The sequence below is a fragment of the Pleurodeles waltl genome, chromosome 2_1, assembly GCF_031143425.1.
Source record: "Pleurodeles waltl isolate 20211129_DDA chromosome 2_1, aPleWal1.hap1.20221129, whole genome shotgun sequence".
In the NCBI taxonomy this organism is placed as follows: Eukaryota; Metazoa; Chordata; class Amphibia; order Caudata; family Salamandridae; genus Pleurodeles; species Pleurodeles waltl.
The window spans coordinates 88,272,873-88,299,709 of NC_090438.1; the positions used below are offsets into that span (position 1 = coordinate 88,272,873).

General features: G+C 45.2%; 1 protein-coding gene across 3 annotated transcripts in view; it reads right to left on the minus strand.

Annotated features, from left to right (window-relative positions):
• MSN (moesin) overlaps positions 1–26,837 on the minus strand; it is a 179,244-nt gene that overhangs the window by 21,532 nt on the left and 130,875 nt on the right. For all 3 annotated transcript variants that reach the window (XM_069210435.1, XM_069210426.1, XM_069210443.1), the window contains exons 5-10: positions 25,568–25,651; positions 21,482–21,628; positions 15,350–15,446; positions 13,984–14,147; positions 13,117–13,247; positions 3,699–3,859 (exon numbers count right to left, since the gene is read on the minus strand). In XM_069210435.1, the coding sequence (XP_069066536.1) occupies positions 3,699–3,859; positions 13,117–13,247; positions 13,984–14,147; positions 15,350–15,446; positions 21,482–21,628; positions 25,568–25,651 (784 nt within the window). The remainder of the gene's footprint in view (positions 1–3,698; positions 3,860–13,116; positions 13,248–13,983; positions 14,148–15,349; positions 15,447–21,481; positions 21,629–25,567; positions 25,652–26,837) is intronic.

Genomic DNA, 26,837 nt, shown 5'->3' on the forward strand with positions numbered 1-26,837 from the left:
TTTAGTAGTAGGGGTTTTGGGGCTCTGAAATCTTCCTCTATTTCTAGGGAACTGCCCTCCTCTATATTGTCCCCGAAAACCTCCTCTATACTGTCCCTGGTAACTGGACGGTGTTGCTTGTGAGGTGCTGGCTTGTGTGCTCTGACCCCGAAACCCCCCTCGAAAGGGTGTTTTACGGAATGTGCTGTAATTCCCTCTGCTCTGCGGGGAGTAGAGTGCGCCCATGGCTTTGGCAGTGTCTGTATCTTTTTCGAGTTTCTCAATCGCTGTGTCCACTTCTGGACCGAACAGTTCTTTTTTATTAAAAGGCATATTGAGAACTGCTTGTTGAATCTCTGGTTTAAATCCAGACGTTCGGAGCCATGCATGCCTTCTGATAGTTACAGATGTATTAATTGTCCGTGCAGCTGTATCTGCAGCGTCCATGGAGGAGCGGATCTGGTTGTTGGAAATGGTCTGTCCCTCCTCAACCACTTGTTTTGCCCTATTTTGTAAGTCCTTGGGCAGATGTTCAATGAGATGTTGCATCTCGTCCCAGTGGGCTCTGTCATAGCGCGCAAGTAGTGCCTGGGAGTTCGCGATGCGCCACTGGTTTGCAGCTTGTGCTGCGACTCTTTTACCAGCTGCATCGAACTTGCGGCTTTCTTTATCTGGGGGTGGTGCATCTCCAGATGTGTGAGTTGGCCCTTTTCCTAGCTGCTCCTACAACGACCGAGTCTGGTGGCAGCTGTGTAGTGATGAAAACCGGGTCTGTAGGAGGCGCCTTATACTTTTTTTCCACCCTTGGTGTGATTGCCCTACTTTTGACCGGCTCCTTAAAAGATTTTTCGCGTGCCGGAGCATACCAGGGAGCATAGGCAGGCTTTGGTATGAGCTGTGGGTGGAGGAGAGTGTGTTGAATAAAAAATCATCCTCGACCTGTTCTGAGTGGAGGCTTACGTTGTGAAATTGTGCTGCTCTAGCCACCACTTGAGAATACGCGGTGCTGTTTTCTGGTGGAGATGGCTTCGTAGGGTATGCCTCCGGACTGTTATCTGACACTGGGGCGTCGTATAGGTCCCATGCGTCTTGATCTTGGTCCCCCTGGCTTATGGTGGTGTGAGCTGGGGAGTGTGATGGAGTTCGTGCTGGTGAGACGTTAAGCACGGGCAGAGGAGAGGGTGGTGGGGTAACTCTTTTCACCACTTTTGGTTGTGGTGTCTGTTCAGTTTGGAACTCCAACCTTCTCTTTCTTCTAATGGGGGGAAGGGTGCTTATTTTTCCTGTCCCCTGCTGTATGAAGATACGCTTTTGCGTATGGTCCACATCAGTTGATTGTAGCTCTTCCTCAAACCTATGCTTTTGCATTTGGGAGGTTAGCGAGTGCTCTTCTGTATAAGAGCCTGAAGCTGGGTCGCTTGCAGTTTGTTTCGGCACCGAAACCCTGTCTGCGTGTTTTTTCGGCTCCGAGGTGACTTTTTTCTTTTTCGGGGCCGAAACCTCTCGGCGTCGATCTTCTTCGGTGCCGCTGTCTCGGCGTCGAGCCGTGTCCACACCGGCATCTCTGTGTCGAGGCTTGTCTCCAGCACTTTCTCGGTCCTGAGAAGGCTGCGTGCCGGTGTCTCGACCGGAGTCGGACGATCTCGGCACTGTTTGGGCCTTTTTCGTTGCCGACGGTCGGTCACCGAATTTATGGGTGGAGCCATGGCCTGATGGCAGTGGCGTCCCCTGGGCCTTGTAAATCTTCCTTTGTGTGGTTTTCGACGTCTTACTCACGGTTTGTGTATCGTCGAATCCTTCGGAGTCCGATTCTTGGATCGAGAAGGTACCTTCCTCTTCCTGCTCCTCGAACTCTCGGTGGGCTGTCGGCGCGGACGCCTTCTGGCTCGACGGTCTCGGAGTGTCTTTCGGGACCGGAACGCACAACAGGCCTCACAGGTGTCTTCACTGTGCTCAGGTGACAGGCACAGGTTACAGACCAAGTGTTGGTCTGTATAGGGGTATTTATTGTGGCATTTGGGGCAGAAACGGAACGGGGTCCGTTCCATCGGCGTTCTTCAGCACGCGGTCGGGCCGACCAGGCCCAGACGGGGGATCGAAAAACTAGCCCGAAGGGCACCGGAGCTCTTCGATCTTCGATGCGGTGTTGAATCTAAGTACGCCGATCCCGAACGCAACAATACCGACGAAAATCTTCAGAAATTAGCTAATTCTCCGTTCCGAAACTCGGAGCGACAGGAACACGTCCGAACCCGATGGCGGAAAAAAAACAATCGAAGATGGAGTCGACGCCCATGCGCAATGGAGACGAAAGGAGGAGTCACTCGGTCCCGTGACTCGAAAGACTTCTTCGAAGAAAAACAACTTGTAACACTCCGGCCCAACACCAGATGGCGAGCTATTGCAAAACATGCGTATCTACAGCGACAGATGCCATCGAACGAAGAAATATATTTTTTTCCCCTCGTTTTTAGGTCGAGAATAACAGCGTGCAAGCGCTGCTTTTCCAGACCTTTTGGCATGTATCTGGGCTTTTAACCACACCCACCGCACGCCCATCACTATCATTCGGTCATAGGCTTTCCCCTTCAAAAATCCTTTATTTTCATTGGTAAATGTTTTAAGGTTGTCCCTCCTTGGGGTGGTTTAGTTACCGCCTTGGACATCGCCCATGTTACATGGCTAATTTCACTTTTGTGGATATGTTTGACTGTAAGCAAACTTTTTTCTTTTTTGTGTGCCGCTTCATACTGATACTGTGGGGCTTTTAATCGGCTCGCTTATGTGAAACTGTATTACTTTTTATTTTCAATTTATGTGGCAGGAAAAGTCAGGTTAGGAGTTTACAACACCAATAACTAACTTGAGTAAATATGAAACCAATTGCATTGCAAATGCTTGTTTTTGTTTTTTTCTTCAACGCTGGTCTAGTTATGCCATAATTTGTGCACAACCACAAGGTTCTCCTCATTACTGCTTTGAGCTTTACTTACTATCAATGAGCAAATGCTGGAACATTACAGGGGGCTAATCTTCACTAGTCAACACTAACCCTCATTGTTTCTTAAACTCAAGCGCGTAGGAGATTGTTGAGGAAACAACCATTGGACAACCTCTGGCTCCATCAACAGGTGATCTGCCGAGCTGTCTGCAAGACATTAAGAGCCGGGCTTACTCCAGCTGGTTTGCTCTGGATAAAGTTTTCCCGCAAACAACCTGCCAAGTATCTGGGTGTGACTTCTTTATCACTGTTTAAGGCGCAACATCAAGGTTCGTGTGACACCACAATGGGTCCTCTGAGCATCAGGTGACAAATTATTGTGAAACCAGCAATGAATATAAAGGCGGTCTTAGCCCCAGAACATCTGAGGGGAGGGTGAAAGACACTAGGACACAGATACTGGACAAGGAGCCATGTACCCTAAGGCAAGCACACATCTACCTGCCCCCAACCGGCCCGTTCGTTGGGTCAGCGCTACTGCTTCTGCCAGCATAGGCCATTTTAGAATCTGGAGCAGTTGACAGTAATTGTGTTTGCTCCCTACTGCTCCTGGACTGTGGCTCACCACAGTAAGTGGTGGACCAGCCAGCAAAATAGAGCATCGCACACCACAAAAAATTGTTTTTAGCAATGCGCTTCCCTGAAACTGTGTTCTTTGATCCCCATATCACGAGTCAATAACCAATGTGAGCAGAAGACACAAAGCACGTGTACTCACCAGCTGCTCTTGCGTCTTCTGCTGGTCCTGAGCCTGCCTGAGGAGGGTCTCTTTGGCCTCTTCTGCAGCTTGGCGTTCCTTCGCCAGCTTCTCGGCTTCTTCCTCGGCCCTTTTCCTCTCTTGCTCCAACTCCAACGCCCTGAGGGTCTGCTCCTCTAGTTCTAAAACGAGAAAAAGTTAAACAAACATGACAAAGGAGTCCCCAACCCACCACATTTCTACAGTCTAATGTCCTGATGTACAAAGCCATTCAGCAGTCGCAAAGCCTATGATCTGCAAAATTACAGGGATTGCGACTGCAAAATGGCTTTTTGTTATGTACTAAATGTATTTTGTGATTTTGTAACAGGTTACCGAATTGCAAAATGGATTTTAAAACTCATAAAGAATCACTATTTGGAATGGAGGTGCAGCTTGCAAAAAAAAAAAAAAAAAAAAAAACTTTATGGATATCTCGAAGGAGGTGCTGACCCACTGGCAAAAAATAATAATAATAATAATAATAATAATTTAAATGCAACTTCATTTCCTTTATTGAAAACTGGATACATAAAAAAAAAAAAGGTTTCCTCTATTTAAAATGTGATCACTGACATGGTGGTCTGCTGACACCAGCTGAACAACATCACTGTGGCAATATCCGATCATAGCAAATCACAGTGTGCAATCTATTGCATGAACAATGGAGAGGCTAGTTGGATAGCAACACCCTACAATTCGGGGTTTTGAGAACTGACCTCTTAATACACAGGTTCACAATATACCTTTCCATTCATAAAAAGTCGGTGCGCAAATTGCAACCAGTTTTGGGAAATGGAAAATATCTTTATTTGTAGGCCAGGTGGAATTTATGTGGGACGTACAAAGCAACCCTAGTTTGCTGTATTTAATTTTTGCATTCCACGAAACAGAGGGGTAAATGCACCAAAGTCGGACTACAAACTTAACATTTTGAGTTGGTGCATTAACTACCACAAAACACCAATGCGTTCATGATACTTTCCCAAAATGCTAAGGCCACTAAATTCTGATGGATTACAGAATTCAAAATATTCTTTCAGAACATGTGGCAGCTGCATTCCGCGTCAGAAATTCCTCTGCAGGCATGTTTTCCATGTTTTGGCAAAATGTTTTGTACACAATTCATCTGCTTTAAAACTTAGATGAATACATATAATTGCAATGGAAGCGGGTTTTTTTGGTCTTTGAATGGGATTTAGGTGAAAACGCCTTGTTTTAGGCAACAGATGTTTATTCAAGACGTCATTGTCTTGGTAACTCCACAAGAAAACCAGAAAGTCCCAGGAAACTAGCCCTTGAATAGATCATAACACAACATTTCAGGCGGTCTTCAGTCCTGGGTTAGGCAGTATTCCAAAAGGTTTTGATGAATAGTTTGCTGCACCACCCTAGATGGAGACACCCGGTACCTGGGAGTTTTATTCTTGAAGGATGCAAACCTCTGGGGACCACAAAAGGTGGAACTGTGCACAGTATAAGAACTCCTACCAGATTAATGATGCAAAGCAGTCTTCCTTTGATAGATATACCACGTCACTGCAGTGTTTTGCAGGCATCTTGAGTAGGATTCAAGAGTAGCAGTAGTCCTTTCAACATCTGATTGCAATTACTGACAGGGTCCCACTATAATTCTGCAGCATGGCCAATACACTGTATGCATTTTGTATGGGCTAAGCTGATAACATGTCAGACTTTGGGCCTTTAATTAGGTGTTGCTCACCAATCCTTGTCATCCTTCCAAGAACAAGATGCAACAAAACCTTTATCTTAAAGATGCCCACACCCATGGACCAGGAGACTAGTTTTCTCACTGTGACTCCCTGCAAAGCTTCCATCTAAGCCCCTTCGGACCTTTTCATTGCGTTGGCATGTCTCTTCTTTGTCCCAAAACTGGTGATGTGTGTTGATATCTGCTACAACTGCAAACATGTTCAACCTCTCAAGTTGCAAATTGCAAGTGCACCTGGCTGGGCGTGCCCTCCTTCCGGCTGGGTGTGCCCACTTTCCGGCTGAGCATGCCCACGGCCTGGCTGAAGATGTGAAGACTAACAGCGAATGGCAATTAGGTAGTGAATGGGTGTAGATGGAGTGGGTGCAGCACATGGGCAAAGATGTTGAGAGGACAGACAGGTATTGAGAGGGGAAATGGGGAGGGCAGAAGTGCAGAGTCAGTGTCATGAATGGTAACCAGCTCAGAGTCAGCTGATCCGCAGCACACTAACACAAGCTGCTTAAATTTGAAGCAGGGCCCTAAAAGTACAGACACACTGAGCTAAGCATCTATAAACATTAGCACCTTATTCTACCACTGTTTACAAATTATGTCATCTGTCACCAAATGAACATTTCTTGAACAGTGCTCCTTAAAGCGTGCAGGCTGCGGAAGCAAACATCTGCCTCATTGTAAGCCTTGAAAGTCTTGGATATCCTCTACAGGTGGCCCTTGGAGTGGTCTGGTGCATGTTGGGACCCCCTAAGGAGTAGAAGACCCTAAATAGTCTATCAAGGGCCCCTGAAAAGCTCATCTAAGATTAATCAGTGAAATAGATTAGAAACAGAGTGGTGGGGTGTCTCTACTGTGGGAGCGACGCCCAAGGAGTGTGATATTTGATATTCATATACATTCCCTTGATTATATAATTCAGAAACAGCATAGTTTTCGGCATGCCTGTGAGCAAAGTGCGATCACGTGGTGGTGTGAAAAAGGGGCCCAAGATAGGCCCTAAGGCATAGGAGTCTCCGGGGGAGCGTCAGTCTCTAAGGCTAGCGGAGGAAAAATCAAGAAGAAAAAGAAGGAAGTGGCAGAGGAAAAGCACCTCAGCCGTCGGGACAGGAGGACACTCAGAGTCACTGGAGACACCGGAGTCAATAGGGACAACTGCGAGGGACCTTCAGGGACCCCACTTGGAGCATCAATTAGAGAGTTTGTGGGGAAATATTTCAAGAAAGCCCACCACACGTCACAGATGCTAGAGGGGGACAATATGTTTGATGCTAACCAGAGCGGAACCGATCATTCTACATGGATTGAGTCCCTGGTTTCAGACTCAGGCTCACGACAGTTGGAAGACTTGCTCCTGGGAGGGGAGGCAGAGGGGGTTACGGGGCCTAAGGGTTTGCCGCAGCCTAGACAATCTCCAACCCCCTGCCCCCCGCCTCAAAAATGGGAGAGTATAAGATATGAGGAAAGAAGCCAGTCGGTCCCAGAAAGGAGGGATTTTGTTGGGGGGCTGGAAGGGAGTGTCGCAGAGGGTGCAGATCCGGACACACTCCTGCCGTCCTCCCTTTTGGGTAGACAATCCGCATTTGCCTTGGATACTACTGCTGTACCTGCCGAGTCACTACTTGATGTAATGTTCCTAATGCAAAAAACTCTGCAGGCAATTTTAGAAGTGCTGACCGCAAATAATAGTTTAGGGAAGGTACATAAAAACCAATTACAAGGGATAACCGAGGAGTTGAAATAAATTAATTGTAGTATGCCAGCGCTAGTACGCCCGGTATTGGAAAAAAAAGGATAAAGAAACAGATACCATCGAACAAAATAGGGGAGGTGGGGAGCCAGCTTTAATAAAGACAACAAGCCAACCCTCAGTATATGTCTCCAAACAACCAATGCTAGTGATAAAGAGGAATCGCAGATAGGGGAGGAGGGGTATGGATTCCATAGACCCCACAACAAACCCCAATGTAGGAAGCGAAGTAAGTTAGGAAACGCTGGGAGCGGATCATCAGTAGTGAGTGGAGAGATTGCACAGGCAGCCCTGGCCAACAACTCAAGGGCGGACCAAGACCATTGGGTGGGAAGTAGTAGCCCTAGGGCGAGGGGCCAAGTCACAAAAAATTCCTAGCATATCATATGGAGAAGAGTCAGCAAGGAGAAAGAAAGAAGGGTAGAAAGAAGGGCAGCCATGGAGTGGTAACGGGAGAAAGGGAAGATAGAAGGGTAAGTAGTGGGCTAGAGGGAGAGGACTACACTAAGAGATCAGTCAGAAGTAGGGGAAGCAGAGAATTAGATAAACCGTTTGCCCAGTGAAGAGTGGGATTCTGTCTTCACCTAATAGCCCAGGGAAAAAGGAGGGAGTGGGATAATCCCAGTGGAAGTAAATGTAGGTGGTTATATTTGGAGCCTGGGAGAAGTGAGATTGGTAGGAAACGGCAAAGGAAGCTAAAACCCTTGAATCCTACACGCCTTTTGGAAGTTATGGCTGTGTGTCCACGTTTATGCGAGATCGAGTCAGAAGATTTAAAGCAAATAGGATTTATACAAAATAAGGAAGGGGAAGGTGACCAAAGTACTCTTCTATTCTGAATGTATCAGACGATTGGTACTGCATGCAGAGACGGAGTTATGAAAGGAGGGAATAAGTTTAGTGCAACAAAGTGAGTTAGAGGGTGAGGAACGAAACAGTAGAGCCCTTAGGTGCCATGCAGGCCTGCGCCCAAATCAAGTACAGTGTAATTTGTTATGTAATGAAAATCAAAGAAGGTGTGGATAAAAAAATAAATAAGGCAGTTTAAGCATAACGGTAGTTACTGAGTGTAATTAACCACAGTGGAGGAATTGTTCTGAGCCCCTCGACAATTACAGTGGGGAGGAACTGAACGATATGGACTAGGAATTAAGCCCTGCGCACAGCCATTTGATTTTTTCATGGAACTGGGGGGCGGGGTTATAAAGAACATTTTAAACATGACCTATTTAAAGGAGAGTTAGAAAAGTTTGATATATTGTGTCTCCAGGAAACTTGGCTGTGTAAGGAACCAGAACCAGTAGACGGTTTTATGAGGCTTTTTAGGGGAGCAGTACAGCAAGGGTTAGGCCACCCGTCCGGGGGCTTAATAACCTTAGCCTCAACTAGAATAGCGAATAAGCTCACAGTAATAAAAACCAAATGCCGCTGGTTATTAGCAGGCCATGTAGATCTTTACAATACAATAGGAGGTTCGAAACAGCTTATGATAATTAATGTGTATATACAGCCGGGGTATATGCATGATTATGAGACCCAGCGGGGCTGTTAGTGGAAGATTTGGAATTACTATGCATTGGTAAAGTAGAATATATGACACTGATGCTGGGTGATTTTAATCACAAACTTGACCCCAAAAGTAGTGATAAGCTGTACAAGGAGCTACTGGTAGCTGCACAAATCCCAAATAGCATCTTTCCTAATGTAAAATGTTCTGCCCGCGATTTGTCCTTAATAAGAATTTTAGGTTCACTAGGTTTGTTCTGTCTAAACGGTCGTATGAATACGGATTGCCCTGCAAAACAGACCTTTCGTATAGGCAATAAGGCATGCCCTATTGGTTATGCTTTCATAAATACCATTTTTTTTTTTTTTAAAGAAGTGTTGGATTTCGGAGTTGAATATATAGAGGGTAGCGACCATTGGCCACTCCGCTTAACAATTCGATCAGCTGATAAAAACCAAAAAGAAAGGGAAAAGGCGCTGATAGTGCAGGTGGAGTATCCTCACAGGATAACAAACCGACTTACAGAAAGTAATTTGAAAGCACTTAATGAAGTGATAGTAAACTATCCAAATTTTAGCATGGAAGAAGATCTAAATGATATATTCAAATGTTACAACAGGTGCATTGCGCGATTCGTGGACTGCTCGAAAACTAAATAAAAAATGTTGCAAGAGAGACAAAGGGAAAAGCACATAAGATTAATAACAGCAATAGTTGGTTTAAACGGGAGAGTAGGTGCAAAAAGCGAAGATGCGAAAATTAAGAAGGGAATATAAGAAAAGACCTACTGTGGCTATAGAAGAAAAGCTTTGTCAGGCAAAACAAAGTTATAAACTAATTATAAGACAGAGGAAACGGGCACTTAAAGAATTGGGATACAATGATTGAGGTGATAAGCACACGGGATATCAGGGGCTTCTGGCAGTTAGTAAGGGAGGGGAAAAGGTTAGGAACTTTGCGGTGTTTGGAGAAGAGGACTGGTATACATATTTGTCTACCGTATATAAAGGTTCAGACGCTGAGGAAGAATATGAAGCTACTAGGAAGATTTGTAAGGATATGAGATTAGCGTTTGTCCCACAAAAATAAAATAAACTATTGTAGCACTTGAATTAACTAAAGCGGCTGGCCCAGACAATCTCCCAGCAATAATAATTTAAAAAAACATTGATTGGTGGGTCAAATGTTTTCACACTACATTTTGAAAAATTCTTGATCACAGGTGTTTCCTAGAGAATTGGAAGGGGGCTATGATAAGACCGATTCATAAAAAGGAGGACCCTACACAACCAATAAATTACCGTCTGATAAGCCTATTAGATGTAGGAGAAAAGGTATTTACAAAAATATTGCTGGGATTGATCAAGGAATGGGCTGAGGAAAATGATTTGATACCAGTAGAACAAGGGGAGTTTAAAGAAGGGCACTCGCCAATTGACCACTGTTTTAGCCTGTGGTCATTAGCAAAAAAAATCAATTGAAATGCGAGGAAGCCTGTTTTGCTGTTTTGTTGATTTTCGTGCCAGATTCGATTTGGTTAATAGGAAACTATTGTGGGATATGCTAAAACAGCTAGGGATTAGTTCAGACTTATTATTTCTCCTGCAGGGTCTGCATTCTCAAAACTGGGCCCAAGTAATTTTAGATATGAGTGGTTCACTCTCAAAAAAGATCCCTATAAAAAATGGACTTCGCCATGGTTGTGTGCTGGCCCCAATACTATTTAAAAAAAAAAAATTCCAGACTTGCCAGAGCTGCTGAAGGAGGTTACACAAATGGATGGAATACATGTTTGTCTATTATACGCTGATGATCTAGTGATAATGGATATGGCGCAGCTAGGGCTACAAAGGAAACTGGATGTGTTTTATTCCTATTGCCAAAGGAAAAAAATTGTAGTAAATATGGATAAAACGAAAATAATGTCAATAGGGAAAGAAAAGAGCCTTTACTTACCTTCTAGGAGAAGGAAAAATAGAGAAGGTAAAAAAATATATAATATTTAGGCATGTGGTTCGACTCTGATTTGAAATGGAAAGATCATATTGAAGCCCTAAAAAAATAAAGCACTATCATTGGTCTGGGCTTTGAGACAATTCAGTAGTAAATATGGGGGACCCTCCCTCCAGCTGGTTATATCTGCTTTTAATGCTATGGTACGTCCCCAGTTTCAATGTGAGGCAGAAGTTTTAACATTCTCTGGGAAATTAAATTGTGAGACAGAAGAAGGAATTTGCATGAAGCAAATGTTATCGCTGCCTCCTTCAAGTATGATACAAGCTATAAGAGCAGAATGTCAAATAATGACATGGACTTATCATGGATTGCAAGCAGCACTGAAGTTGTGGTTACTTTGAGGCGCTTTGTAAGATTGCAAGATTGTGTAAAAAAGAAATAATAACAAGCCAGTTATACTAGGCAAAACAAGTGCGAGGACGGTTAGAAACAATCTGCGCCCTCTTAGGCTTACCTAGTAACCAGTGGTGTGGCGAACAAATTCCGAAACAGAACCTAAGATTAATGGTGAAGGAAAGGGCAAGAGAAATAGATCTGAAGTACTTGGAAGGTAAAATTTCAACTCAGGCTATGGTGGGTGGATGGAGGCACCCACAAAATGTCCCCTGTATAGAGGCTCGTTCGGACCAAAGATTAAGGGACGCAGTGCTACAGTTCAGAATTGGGTTAAACCCAGGTTATAGGGATTCCAAAGTAAAAGTATTTCTCAAGAACGCCCAGGGCCTTCGTACGTGCAGTTTACTTCACAAATGTAGCACGCAACATCTACTTTTGGATTGTTATTGGCTTTTAGAAGTGCGTAAAAAGTTTTTAAGACCAATTTTTAGGGGGTATAATAATATTAATTGGGATCAAGTGCTCGAGCTGCTAGTCGATTTGAAGTTTTTGAATATAACTTGCGCGCTAGGTCGATTTTTTATTGGATTAAGAGGGATTTTAATGGGTCTTACAGGGCACGGTGTAACGTAGGTAATAATGGTGAATGAAGAGATTCAATGGATGTAAATTGATTATTTAAAATTCTATGAGCTGCTGGTAACTTAGAAAACTTGCTAAGTTGTAGCAAGGCAAGAAGTAAATTACAGAGCACTTTATATTGAAAAAGCACTTTATGAAATTGTAAGGATTTAAACCTTATTAGAATCATATGTGGGTCAATTTGATAGGTATGTTGTACCCTGAAGATTTAGTAGGCAAATTAAGTTTAAGGTTGAACAACTTAATGAATTAAGTAAATAGAGTTTGTTGATAAGGACTAGAATGCATTTGGAACCGTGTATATGACTGCATAATGCAATAAGTAACTTTTAATGAATTTTGAACAGCCTGTTTTTATACTTTTAAGGTTGATGCCAAATAAAGAATTTGTGACTGATCTGCCTCACTGGGAGAGAGGTTTACTCAAACAGGCGTTTCTCAATTCCTGGAGGGAGCACATGCAGACCCCAATGGCCTGCACCTACTAGGTCACTCTAAACAAAGCAACAACCCACAAAGCCTCCACAATAGCAATGAAATGGATTTGACAACAAAATGCTCTAAAGGATCTGGTTCCAAAGTGGAAGGCATGTTAAGTGCAATCACAAGGTCCATCAATGTTTACAATAAAGCAAGGGGGTACGGAATGGACAGAATTTGTAAAGTTGGAGTCCACAACAAAGACAGGCAACAGAGGTGAAATAAGCTTTATGTGCTAGACCAGTGGTTCCTAACCTGTGGTCCGTGGCCACCTAGGGGTCCATCATACCCAATCATGGGTCCTCAACTGCTTAGAAAATTAAATATTTGCAGATTAATAAAACACATACATCATGAAGCAACACTGAAAATGTAAAGTTTTAAAACACTCAGTAAAGGAGAATGAATTTGAAATTGGAAGCTAAAATTAAGTTGGTGTTCTTATCCTGATTTGGAAAGGAAATAAAAGTATAGTAAACGGAATATAGAATGCAAGACTGGTATTCTCAATTGAAGTAACACCATTATGTGCCAACAAAGAGATTCGTTATGAACAAAAACAAAAAAGACAAAATAAGCTAGAGTCTAGCAAATCACTTAGTCTTTTAGAAATAGAACTACGTTTCGAAAAGCTCCAACCATTCCATTGAAATTGTAATATCCGCATTTTTTGTTAGTGAGCTAAATAAACAATTTCATTTTTTTGTGTTTGTTTGTTGTAAACCTTTTCTGTATGTTTATGTTTTGTTATGAGGGCTGAAATCATAGAACATGCTTAGCGAGGTTCCCCAGCTTCTAGTAACAAGTCACTGGGGGCCCACAGAAGACAGAAGGATAAGAACTGCTGCACTAGCCCACCCCGCCTGAAGACCCAGCCCAGTGTGGCCTGGTCCAGCCGCAGGAGGAAGCAAATGCCAAAGGGTTCCTGCAACAGATTTCACACCTTGCTGGGCTTTCTTCGTCTGGTCCTCGATCTGTCGAAGCCTCTCCATCAGTTCCTCTTTCTCGCGCTCGATCTTCTCCTTCTCCTTCTCGGCCATTTCCCGCTTCTTCTTCTCATTCTCCAACAGAGCCCTGTGGGTGAAAAAGATCTGTCATATGCAGGCCAAAGCTTATATGCACATATATTTTATATACTATGAGGCAAGAAGGAGATATCAAATGCACATCTAAAACCAACACTGATCTAACAAACAAGGAATAACAATATGTCAGCCTGTAAACAAATTGGAAATCCATAGGTTAATTCACCATCAGAGATCCAGTCCATGCATGTCTGGAGAAAAAAAATGGGCCATGATGTGATAAGTCAAATCTTCCCATGTCCACATTATGGAATCTGGAGCTTAACTTTTTGTTTTAGGTGTTCCTTTACCTCTTTTGTCTTGCTGAGTTCTGTGTTTAAATCCATGTTGGTGTGGTTATTATGACAGCATGCCCTGTATACCACTAGGCAATGGACACACTCCCAACACCTGCAGAGCGAAGTATGGACCCGAAAGATACACAAAATGTAAGAAAGCTTTTCTTTCTGTTTCTCTCTTTTTCATTTAGAACATTCTACCCCCAATGGATGAATGGTTTAATAGTCTTATAGCCCTTCTGACTTGGGAACTGTAACAGATGTTAAAGGCCCTCTCCCTCGGTATAGGCCCTCTCCTTCGTTATAGGCCCTCACTTGCAGCCTGGGTCTATAACTAGTTGGGGGCCTTTTCCATGGGTAGAGCCCTCGGAAGAGGCAATAGTCAGCCAGGCAGCAGCATGTGCCCACCTGCGAGGACTGTGCTAACAGGGACCATGCAGGACTCACCGCTCCATGTGCTTCTGATGCTTCTCCTCTCTGGCCTGGGCCTTCATCTGCTGCACCTCGATGGTGTCAGGCTTGCGTCGGCGCATGTACAGCTCGTGGTTTCCCATGCAGAGGGCTAGGATCCGCTTGTTAATTCGTAACCTTGGTGCATAGAAGACGAAGTCCTAAAGGCGACAAACACAAGAAACAGAAATCAAGAAACGCTCCAGCAAAACAAAGAAATGTCATCCTTCAGGTAGGGGCTGAGCATCGCCCTGGACCAACCCAAGGAAACACTTTCCAACCCAAAGGGCTGGTCGATGTAGGTACCCATGAGAGATGGGCGGAAGCAACATACGAACCAATTTACGCAAGCAATGGCACTGTTATATGAATATTTGCACACCAGTCAAGTGTGAAGCAGTCACACCACTTAGTACTGACATTATGTGCACATTACATTTCTTGCACACACCAGGGCATGTTCGCCTGTCCTATGTCTGCTATAGAATGAACGAAGGGTACTGAAAAATGCCTTTTCCACGCTGCTGCGTTTAATGCTGTGGTGCTTATTTATAAGGGGGAAGACAACTTATATATAAGATATACACAGAATGTGAGAGGTCATGCCAAACCAGTGCCTCGCGTTCTTCTGCTAAAATCTGCTTTTCTTTATATTTACAGACAGGGCTGTGAGGGGCAGAGCCTGCTAGGACCTCGCTCCAGCTGAGATCAGTGGTGTGGGTTTACTCTGCGTAGTTAACATTCTCCATGCTGTACCGATGGGTCTCGCGCAAGGCCTAAGGCACACGCCAACTCAACGATGAGGACCCCTGTCGTGGCTAACAAAGCAAAGAGTGACTGGCCCCTGTACTCAGCAAGGCAGGCAGTCCACTCCTGCGCCTTTTCGTCTGTAAGAAAATAGCGCCACTCGTAAAGCACATGGCTACTTCTAACGGGGTGTCCCAGCGCTAGGAGGCTGATTAAGAAAGAAGAGCTGCACTCAAACTGGAAAAGTTTAATTGGATCCAAAAAGCCCAAAGCTCGTCCATATGCATCCCAGCAATGCGTCCATTCTGGCAACAGCCATCCAGAGATGCCCAGCCAACATCTGCAGGTATCCCACTAACGTGGACATGCACAGCGCTCACCACCCCGACTCACCCCTCGTCAACAGTTCTTCACCAATGGCTTTAATGGGCAAATTGGACATTGGACAAATACTGGCACATTCTAGAAGCAAAGCCAACTGTTCTACCAGTTTGTGAGGGTTTTACAGAACACAGCAGCATGCCACTGGTTGGGCAATTCGCCAGCCCAACTGCACCCCTCTAGTGCTTTGGTACCCAGCACTCCATTAAATAAACTAAAAATCCAAAGGTCTTACTGGTGCTTTCTTGTCGATGGGTTTAATCACGAACTTCTTGTCGTTGAACGAAATGTTTCGGATCTCACTCCAAGGGAATCCAATTTTTGGTGTTAACCTAAAAGAGACAGAAAGGACCACACAGGATAACTAAATTATAAAATATTAAACGAGCATCAACACAGTTATCCTAAAATATCCTTTGCTACTTTCTTGCAACAAGTTTTGCAAAATTATATCTCCAATTTAATAACACATTTTTGATCAAATGTTTACAAACGATAAGAAGAAATACGAGGGAGGGAAGTTATATCTGGGTGAAGAAAGGGCAAAAAGTAAGACGTATAAGGCACGTAATGGACAGGCAATGTATCACCCACGTGCGAAATCACGTAGCATTCGCCATCTTGGAATGCTGCTTGCCAGAGCACGCGACGCCCGCAATCATGGCGGGGTGCTACACAGCCCCGTTGCAGGCTATGGGCAGGGTAGAATCACCCATCAAATATCTAGGTGATTTGACAGGTGTTTATTTAAAGTACTTTCATTAGTGAAATAACAATAAAAGCAACTGCCATGGGCAGGTAGGGCTGCCAGGGCCACTCATCCTTGCGGCTTCTAACTGGATATGCAGAGCCCCTACTTCACCTCTATTTACTTGGCACTTGCGGGTCCAGTGTTGTGCCAACTGCGCCACAATAATAGCAAATTATTCAGGCTGGTGGAGGGTATTTTTTTGTGCTTGCATTAGAATTCATGACATGTCTGTTATGTTACTGATCAGACTCCACTCTCCCACGAGAGGACCGATTTACTGCAGTATGGCAGAACAAGCAATTTATACATGGAGGGGCTGCACCCCTAAACATCGTAAAGTTTGAGGCCCGTAGATTTCGGAATCAGCACTCGATGGATTTCCTTTTTTTTTTTTTTTTCCACTTTCATGGGTACGTGATGTGTTGTAAACCAGTGCTTTAAATGGGCCGGTACTCTCCGGTACTGAGTACCGGCACTTTTTTATTTTGAGAGGGAGAGTACCGTCACACCTCAAGAAAAACCTAATACTTTCAATTGCAGAGTACCGGCACTTCTCAGAAACAAGCAGGTACTCTGGCACAGAGTACCTGCACTTTAGTTTCTCCATTTCAAGCACTGTTGTAAACTATAATCATTCAAAGTCCTATGCTTTTTTGTTGTACCTTAAACAAAAAGTAATCAACAGATATGTACAAAAAAATACCTTGAAATAGGTACTCCGCCCTAGTAACTCAAAAGATAAAACCGAGGTAAGAAAGGGGAGTCAGATGACGATGAAGACTCGGTTTTTCCACTTGCAGCTTGGTACGTCTACAGTGGTAGCATCCACAAGGTGGCGCTCTTCTCACATGGAAGAGCATAGGGGTTGGCAGAAAACTAACTCCACACTATAAATTACTCAGAAACACGAGACTGCTAAGTTTCAAACAGCCTGCACACATTTGCGTGTCCAGGATTAGGTTGGGTGAGTTTTTGTTTTGTCCCCACACTCCGTGAGGTACCCGGCTGGAGCCGTGAACCGTGGGGCCGGTAAGGAGCAAACCTTGGTTGTCGCTGGCACTGCAACCCCCAGCCCTTGGAGGTCAAGCAGACAACTCAGAACTTCTAATACCATGCATACGACATAACAAAGGGCACTGACAACTCGTTTCTGGATAAACTCAGTTACAAGTTTATTTATTACACAGGCTGGGTTAGCTTATGGGCGATCTGTGTCAGCGGCGAGTTCATCGAACAGTTGACACCCATCCTGAGAAAGCTAGAGCTGTCCTGTGGCTGGTATCAACAGCAATGTGTTTAGATTCTTTGGGGTTGCCACCCTACTCTACGGTTTTGTCTCATGCTCCTGACAAGTCAGAGTGAGACCCCGGCCAGCCTCCGCAGTTGCTCAGGATTTCAACTGTCACTTGAGGGATTAAGGCGAGCCATCACGCCAACCCTGGCCCGCCGTAGTGACGCCCTGACCCGAGGAATTCGGTTTTGGCTCCCAGATCCACCATCTGGCGGCTCTTGTGGTTTGAAGCTTTCAGATCGCCCTGTAACTCCGCCAAGCCTCGGGATGGCATCTCACGATGACCAATTACAACCCACCCCACACAGACCAACTTCTTAAACTGTGGCGGTTTTATAGAGCAACACAGCAGACACACGTGATGTAGTGAGCCACACCTACGGTCTTACACTCACATACCAAAGTAGTTCATGTCACACGCACCACAGCGGCGGGCTCAGCCTCAAGGGGAAATAAAGGAAGCAGGGACAGAGTGGGTCTCCGGAGAGCGGCCTCGTGCATGCCTCTCATTCATGAACCTCCAGGCCTTGCTCCCACCCCGGACCTCAACAACAGACTAGATCATTCGATGACCCTGCTGGCGTCGTGAACCGGGTGGTTCGCAGGATGTAGACCACTGGCACTGCAACCTCATCTCCAGGATAGTGTGAGAGGTGAGATCAGGTGCACAGATGGAAGAGAATGTGGCGTAAAGGCTACAGCTGCCGATTCTGGAACTGGGGAAATGAGTGAGTCTCGGCGTAAGCTCAATATCCTGTAATGCTAGGGTGACCAGACGTCCCGGATTTCCCCAGACAGTCCTGTTTTTTTTTTGTTTTTTTTTTAGGACTGTCCCGATGTCCTGACTGTTCTCTTAATTTTAGTTTAGTTTAGTTTATAGATTTGTAGAGCGCATGGCTACCCGGGGGCATCCCAGCGCTAAAGTACACCATGAATGTCGGAAGAGCCAGGGGAAGCAGATTAACTGGGAAAGAGAATGGTTTTCAACTTCCTCCTAAAGAGAAGTTCAGAGGATTCCTGACGGCATTCAAAGGGCAGGGCATTCCAGAGCCGAGCAGCCCTGATGGAGAACGAATTACCTCCCCATGAGCTCTTGACCGAAGGGATGTAAACCTGTCAAGAAGAACGAGATCTAAGAGGTCTAAGGGGCGAGTAAAGAAAGATACGTTTTCTAAGGGAAAGGGGACCCTTATTGTGTAAGGCTCTGTGAACAAGACACAGAGCTTTAAACTGAATGCGCTGCTTAATCAGGAGCCAATGAAGAGCTGCAAGTGCTGGTTTAGCGGAAAGATGCCTTGGGGTATTCATGAGAAGTCTAGCTACCGCGTTCTGCGTAACCTGCAGCCTCTTTATTACATAATCTGGAGAACTAAGATATAGGGAGTTCCCGTAGTCCAGGTGGGAGAGAACTAGGGCTTGTACAAGAATTCTTCAGGCAGCGAATGGCAGAAGTCCAAGAATCTTCTTGACGCTTCTAATTAAGCCGAAGCAGATCGAGGAGATTCTTTTAGCTTGTGGCTCCATAGTTAAGCGTGGGTCAAGCAGAAAGCCGAGGCTTTTTACTTGCGTTATTGGAGGAGGCAGGCTGTTAAAAGCCTCAGAGTACATAGCCAGAGGGGCGGTAGGGGCGCCATTACCTATAATCATTACCTCTGATTTGCTGTCATTAAATTTCAGTTTCGACAGGGTCATCCAGTCCCCAATATCTTTCATGCAGTCGGCCAGGTTGGCAGAGGGGGAGTCCCTACTACTAAAGAGGGAAACCACCAATTGCGTGTCATCAGCATAAGTGACCATAGAGAGGTTATAAGGAGCGACTACTGTGGCCAATTTTAGATAAATGTATTGGTTTTTGGGACAAAATGTCAGGTCATTACATAAATGTCCTGGTCATTCACAAAGCTACGCACAAAAAGGGTGCAAGCCAGATGTAAAAGTGAGAGTAAAGTCTTTAGTCCTTTTATGTCTGACCTGTCCCGGTGTTTGCTCCTCAAAATCTGGTCACCCTATGTAATGCTGGGTAAATCACTTACTCTCCCTGTGCTTAAAAAAATGTGGCATTGTGTAATGGAACTGTTGTTCGTGTAAAGCGCTCCAATACCTTCGCCACAAAGTCACTCTCTACAAAACTTTTTAAAATGTTTTTTTTTTAAAACACCACTAAGATGCCGTCCTTACCCATGAGTCACATGTGATAATGTAAAGTAGACGCGGAAGTACATAGCCGGCATCAGATCTGTGCCCACTGCAGGGCCCGGGGCCCAAAAATCGGTGCCCGTGTGTTGAGCGACTGCTAGGGCACTGGCTGATGCCACATGGACAAGGCAGCTTGGGGCGGAAGAAGACTCTGAAAATATAACTCATTAATAGTTGTCAACATTTGGCTGCCCTTCTGAGCCCTATCCCAAGACTTGGGGCACAGTAAGGATGCTAAGAGGAACCCAAAGGCAATAAATTGCAAGCCATACAACACAAATGGCTGATCAACAGCAGTTCCCGATGGTGGACGCAGCTGACAAAACACTAGACTTGCAGGCACCAGCACCACCATCAATGACCGCCACCGTCCACCCATCCATGACACCTTCGATCAGTGGGCCCAGCCCCTTCTGCTCCCAAGATAACAGGGTAGGAGGCTTAACAACAATTTCATGTCCAGATGAGAAACAGACAGCACTCAAGAGGGTGCTCTTTCTACACTACGCAGGGGAAGACGTTCACAAACTAAATGAGAACCTGCCAAGCACCATGAAGCAGCAGTGACTGCGCTCAATCCTGACCGAGTTTGAGCAACTACAGGTGACGCTACTGGAAAGGGATTCCATAGACTGTTCCAACGCTTGGCTACGCACGGCAGTCAGCACATGCAGGGCTGATGGTCCAGTAAAGGAAGCTTGTGCCCAAATGGTGCAAGCTGTCGCGTTGAGGAGGCGCAACCTGAGGAACCCAGGAACGAAGCTGGAAGCAATACGAGTGCTAGCACGATCGCATTACATTTTCACTACCAGGGCAAAGCTGATGGTAAATGGCCATAAAGTCTGAACCTGGCTGGTCTCCTTGAATCAAGGAGGAAACCATCAACATGCTACGACCGGAGTGCCAGGCCAGACAAGATAAGGTGCGAAAAAGCGTGAGCCACAGTAACCACTGTAGCACGGACCCCTATTGCCCAACAACATGCCTGGCACAAGGGAAAGCATACTAGACGTGTAGCAAGTTCAACCACATTGCCTGCGTATGTAGCAGCAGCGGAAGGGGAGAGGGTCACAGTATGTGGGAAGCTTTTCAAGAAAAGCTGAGAATCGTCATGAACAAATGTCAACATCACAACACGGAGCAATTTTGAGGATGAGGTCTTCCTTCTCGAACACCACTGACGACCTGAGGGCAAGGCAGCCAATGTGCGATATGAGAATACAAGGTCAGATCAAAAAGACCTTAAGTGATTGAAGGGCACCGGGCAATGTGATTAACAGACAATCTGAAACACACGATGGCAATGTCCAAGTCATTCAGGACTACACTCTATGCCTACAAGAAGAACACCCACTTCCCCCTACCTGGCATCTTTCAATCCCAAGCATGGCACCAGAGTCAGTTAGTATGCAGCAACTTATGTCACATAGAAAGTCACAAGAAAATTTATCAGCTGCCACACAGTGGAAGACTTGGCCCCGATACACCTAGCATTACAGGTAAGAGACTGCCAACTTAAAGATATCTTGCAAAACTTTGGCCTTCTCTTTCGGGGATTAGGATATCCTAAAAACACCGTAGTCAACCTACACAGACACGACTATCAAACCCATCACTGAGGCATTGTAGGGTTTCTTTTCACCTCAGACTTTGGGTAGAATTGGTGGACCACCACCAGGGTCTCTTCTATGGTGCTAGCCATCAACCCCAAGCAACCAGAAGCCACAAGAATTTGCACTGACATGCGACTGTCAAATGGTATCATCTAATGATAAATACACATTACTCCAACACTAGATCATCTCTCTATGTATAAATGTATGCATATGTATTCAAATTGGTGACATGCAAAATTAGTTAGGTAGCAACGGAGTACTACACAACAAGAGTGTAAATTAAAAATTGTGGAATTCACAATAGTCTTGTTTATAATCATTGTAAAACTAGTCACCATTTGAGCCAAGACAGATTACAGGATCTGCCAAGAATCTTGGTGACATTTTGAAGCCACAAACGGAGATCTCCTCATTTCAATGATATCCACTTAGTCACTGTAATACATCCTATGCTTTTGGGATACAGAAATATGCATTTCTGCATGTTAACACGGACTACTACAGCTGCATTACCTGTCATTCTGTTCATAGATGTTCAGTCCCAGAGCGTCCACACCCAACCACAGCTCAGAGCCCTTCTTGTTCTTGATGCTGAAGTAGTTCACACCATACATTTCCAGATCCTGTGCTATTTTCAAATATTCCAAAATGGCATCTTCCCTGTAAGAGACAAAAGTGGACATGCTTTGAAATATCAATTATTGAAGAAGCACCGACAGGGGTCAGTGTTGGTTGGTAGAGTGCCAGTGAATCACAAAGTGACCCAAAACGTGCCACGGGGGCTACGGGTACCATAACTACAGTAAACAAGATGGCTGAAGTGTGTCAAATCCTACCAGACAGATGGGGTATTATTTCAGTGCTTCACGCACAGATTTCATAGTCCTCTGGATTTAGAGATGGCTAGTTAAGTGATGGTTGCAGAAAGCCCAGAAATCGACCAGGATAATATTCAAGGCACGATTTTAGGACTTGACCCATAATTAATCTTTAAAAAACTTAAGGTGTCTGGCACCTTTATGAGCTGCTTTCAGGTATTGGACAGAGGATTGTGTGGCGTGAGCAAAGAGCCACAGAATGATTGTAAAGAAAGATCGCAGCACAGATTCCAAATGGCTAATGGCTACATTGGAAACAATCATTTGCAATGCAACAGGTCTTGTATTTGCTTAAGCTTAGAGCTTCTGGCGCTGTAACCACATAAATTGACTTTTCTTCCCACATAAACTGGTCAACCCTGCCGCAAAATTTGGTCCTCTCCCCCACATAATTCCAGTGGCCCTGCATATAACTAAAACATGTCCATTTACCTTCTTCCTCTATCTGCAGCAAAAAATGAAAATATTGCCATTATTTTTTTTTTAATATATTATTATTTTATAGGGACCCAGAGCCAGACAGACCCAGAGCTGACCTTGACAGAAAGAGTAGGTCATGCGGTGAGTTATGGCCAAAAATGTTTTGTAAAAGGAATGCCCAGCAAAGCAATACGGGCAAGTTTCCGAGTGCAGCAAATATTGCAGTCTCTTGACTGTAATGCTTAGAACAGCCCCTAGGTGGGGGACCACTACAAAAATAACATTTGTAAGAAACATGGTCACGTGACAACATAGTCAGCCCCTAAAGAGGATAACAATATGAAAAGAGAATGGCAGAACTTAATGCAGTGTAACAATATATTTAGCCTTACACATTTTCAGGCCTAGCAGACCTACTGCAATACTATTACAAACAAGGCCCTTAAAACACAAACTACTCCCAGCTGTAAAATAAAAGTTCCAGCCATTAGACAGCATAGAAAGACTTTGAATGGTGGGAGAGGTTTTGCACCCCCCCACCCCCTTATATGATCCTTTAAAAAAAAATAAACAATAATACTTAAATAAACAATAACCCTCCGCTCCATCTTGCCTTTGTACGCAGACACCAAAGAAACAGCAGCATGCCCAAAAACAAGGAAGAGGAAGAAACATACAGCCATGCAGCACAAAGCAGTGAGGAAAAGGAAAAAAGTGGTGCACCCACACTAAAGTATATGGCCGATCATGCAATAATATATTTAACAAGATCAATAACAAAGAAGCCTCAAGTGTAATGTAAAGCATTTGCCTTATAAAATTAAGGAAATTTTGAAAGGCAGGCCAAGGAATGAATGAAAGTGATGGGCGTGGTTAAAGCCCACAGAGTAGATTACAGCATGTCAAAGAGCAGCACTTGTGTGTTGCTAAGCTCGACCTAACAAACAAGCATTTGCTAAAGTTAGAGCTATTAGCGTTGTAAATTCCTAACTGGACTTTTCTTGCCACATAAATTGAGACTGAAAAGTAAAACAGTTGACATAAGTGAGCCAATGCAAAGCACCATGGCCGCGATGAGCATGAATGAGAGAGACCGAAAGAAAAAAAAAAGTTTGCTAGTCAAACCTATCGCAATCATGCAATTATCCATGTAACAGGGGCAGTCCACAAGGTGGTAACAAAACCTACCAAAGGAGGGACAAACGTAAAGCATTTACCAATGATAAAGGATTTGTAAAAGGCAAGCCTATGAATGAGTGAAAGTGATGGGCGTGCGGTGGGCGTAGTTAAAAGCCCACAATACTTAAAACAGGTCAAGGTGCTTGCACGCCCTTACCTAAAAAGAAACACTGCAACTTGCAGACATACGTAACAGAAGCTAAGTGAATATTTCAAAGGTGGTGTTCGGACATATGTAAAGTGTAAAATGAATACTGGTGGGTTCCCATCCACAGTGCAGACATGTATTACATATAAAGAGCTCAGTTCATAGAGACCTGTTTGGGCACAGGCATGGTCAACTGCAAAAAAGAGCAAGAAATATTTTTTAAAAACTAAAACGCTACAACACAGTAAGGATAAACAACACAAATGTCATGTGTTTTTTCAGAGTTGGCTCATCTCCATAAGGAAATATGTGTATCTCTTTCCCATCCAGGGCTTTTGTACTTCAGTGCAGGAAACAGTGAAGCCAGGAAGAAGTGTCAGAGAAGGCAAAGAACATTGTAGAAGGGACTATAGGAAAGCTTAGGTTTAAGCCAATAGATGCTTTTCCTTGGGCTTCCGAGTAGCTTGCCACTATCGTCGGAAGGGTCCAAGCTATGAATCTGAAAGTCTGTTTGAGGATGAAGTCTACAAGGGACCAAAGATGAATGGACTTCAGAAAACCAGCAGTGAATAGACGTCCCCAAAACCACTGTCCTTACACAGGACACCAACGTTTCCAATCACCATTAAATATGAATATGTTGGAACCATTTGAATAGCATAAGATCACTATGTGCACTGCACATCTCCTAGAAAAGGAGAACAGAAGTGAGGGTATGACTAGGCAGTGACTGGATAGTATAATCGAACACCTGGAAGGGATAACCCAAAATGTAGATAACAGAGATCATGCGGGTGGTTTTTCCCTTTAGCAGCTCTGGAAGACCAGATTGGAGTATACACGCATATGTAAGAGTAACCATTTAGGTCTATGGACAGGTGGGCCGTACAAAGTGTAGCACAATGGACCAGCCCGGGTGGTTTGAATGACAGCGTAAGGCAATGTAGACAAGCTGCCTTACCGGCACAGGACAGAGCGGGTGGGCTGGGTTGTAGACACAGGTACAAGACAGCATGTGTAGGTTTCCAGGCTCTTGATAAGCCAAGTGGAAAGGCAGGCTTGCAGGCATGTGTAAGGAGAGCCCACAAGCTTACAACTTGCTCTGGCAGGCCCGCCAGCAAGGACAGACCACGCAGAAAAGCTGGTAAACAAGCACCAAGAGCGTGCAGGAGAGGCCAGCAAGCACCGAGAAAGCAGGCAGGTGGACCAGCAGGCACAGAGGAAGCAGGCAGGCGGACCAGCAGGCACAGAGGAAGCAGACAGGCAGACCAGCAGGCACAGAGAAAGCAGGCAGGCAGACCAGCAGGCACAGAGAAAGCAGGCAGGCGGACCAGCAGGCACAGCGAAACCAGGCAGGCGGACCAACAGACAGGGAGAAAGCTTACAGGCAGATCAGCAGGCACCGAGAAAGCAGGCAGGGGAGGCCAGCAACTACAGGAAAAGCAGACAAGCAGGCCAGCAGGCACCGAGAAAGCAGGCATATAGGTGGGTCAGCAGGCAATGAGAAAGCAGGCAGATAGGCCAGCAGGCATCAAGAAAGGAGGCAGGTGGGCCAGCAAGCACTGAGAAAGAAAGCGGGCAGGTGGGCCAGCAAGCACCGAGAAAGAAAGCAGGCAGGTGGGCCAGCAAGCACCGCCAAAGAGAGCGGGCAGGCGGGCCAGCAAGCACCGCCAAAGAGAGCGGGCAGGCGGGCCAGCAAGCACCGCCAAAGAGAGCAGGCAGGCGGGCCAGCAAGCACCGCCAAAGAGAGCGGGCAGGCGGGCCAGCAAGCGCCAAAAAAGCGCATGGATACACCAGCACGCACCAAGAGCAATTGAATCGTGAGCCATTTTTCAACCATTAATGTTCTACAAGAGCCACATTGCTCTCCTAAGCCTACCATGCCATTCATTCGTTTACATGCTGTACTTTCACCAAATGTTCCCCCTTCCTGAGCTCCCTACTCCCATGTATAGTTCACAGACAGCTGTTTACCTGAGCATGCCACGGTGCTCTTCGTGCCACACCTGGATCCTCTCTTCCCACTGCTCCTTGTTCAGCTTGTGCTGCTCCAACACTCTGTAAAAGAAAACAAATAATTAAGATCGCAGCTGGCATCACATGCTAAGCGGACAGACATGAAGCTAGAAGGTGGAGGAGTAAACGCCACTCGAGCAGCCATCTCCAGTGCTTCCCAGGTTAGAAGCCCCAGGTGTAGTTTTCACAGTGCAGATCAGTCCATGGGCACCTAATTATCAACATAGATGGATATGTAAAGCGCACGTTCGCCTGAAGAGGTATATTAGCAAAATAATGATGCCTATTTTTACCCAATTCAATGGTGCTCCTTCTATTGACCTCATGAGGCCGGACTCGCCAGGATTTGAACCTGCGACCATGGGATCAGACAGATTCCTGCAGTAGATGCATTGGTCTGTTGGGCCAGCAGAACGGGCCCGCACTACAGAACAGCCCTGCTCACAGGAGCCCGTTTTAGCTAAATTGAGAACACGGATTCCTTTGTCCAGTCCCGCGCCAGAACGGTTTGTTGCTGCTCCCATGTCAGGGCACACTGAACCAACATTAAACAGCCTCCTGAACAATCAGCCTACCTGGTTCACAGGTATTTCAGGTCACTGTGCCCCAGTGGTCTTCGGCACAGTGCACCTGGAAGCCCCTATGGATGTAACTATACTTTCAATATTACATCATGCTGTTCTCCAACACATCAGGTGCTGGGGCACCGTGGAGCTGAAATACTGTTTTATTCACTGAAAGAATGATCCAGCTTCGTGCCAGGAACTTGAGGCAAGCACAGACCTGGGAGTGACCAGGGGGATGGATATGGAGGAAGCAAGCCGGTATTGGGGGCATTTTCCAGGATCAGCATCTTCTGACCAGGGCTTTTGAAACATCTAATGATACACCATGGTCTTCAGCAAGGGGGACGCGCAGTGCAGGCCTTCGCTACAGTCCCTTCAAATGCATGTATATTATGCTAAGTTACAAGCTGTGGAGCAGGTGAACTTTTAAACTGAGGTTGGATGAATTTAGCAATCTATTGAGAAAAGTGCGGGCTACCAGGAAAACCCAGTTTTGGGTAAAGGAGACATCTTCCACATAAAAAACCACAAATAGCATACATGCAGATGGGTAATATGCTATTACTGATATAGCTGGGTGTGGGGAGGTGTCATGACTCATGAGAGGCGCAGTCCATGCAAGTCATGATCTCCGTCCACTCCCTCAACAATGGTAACACACA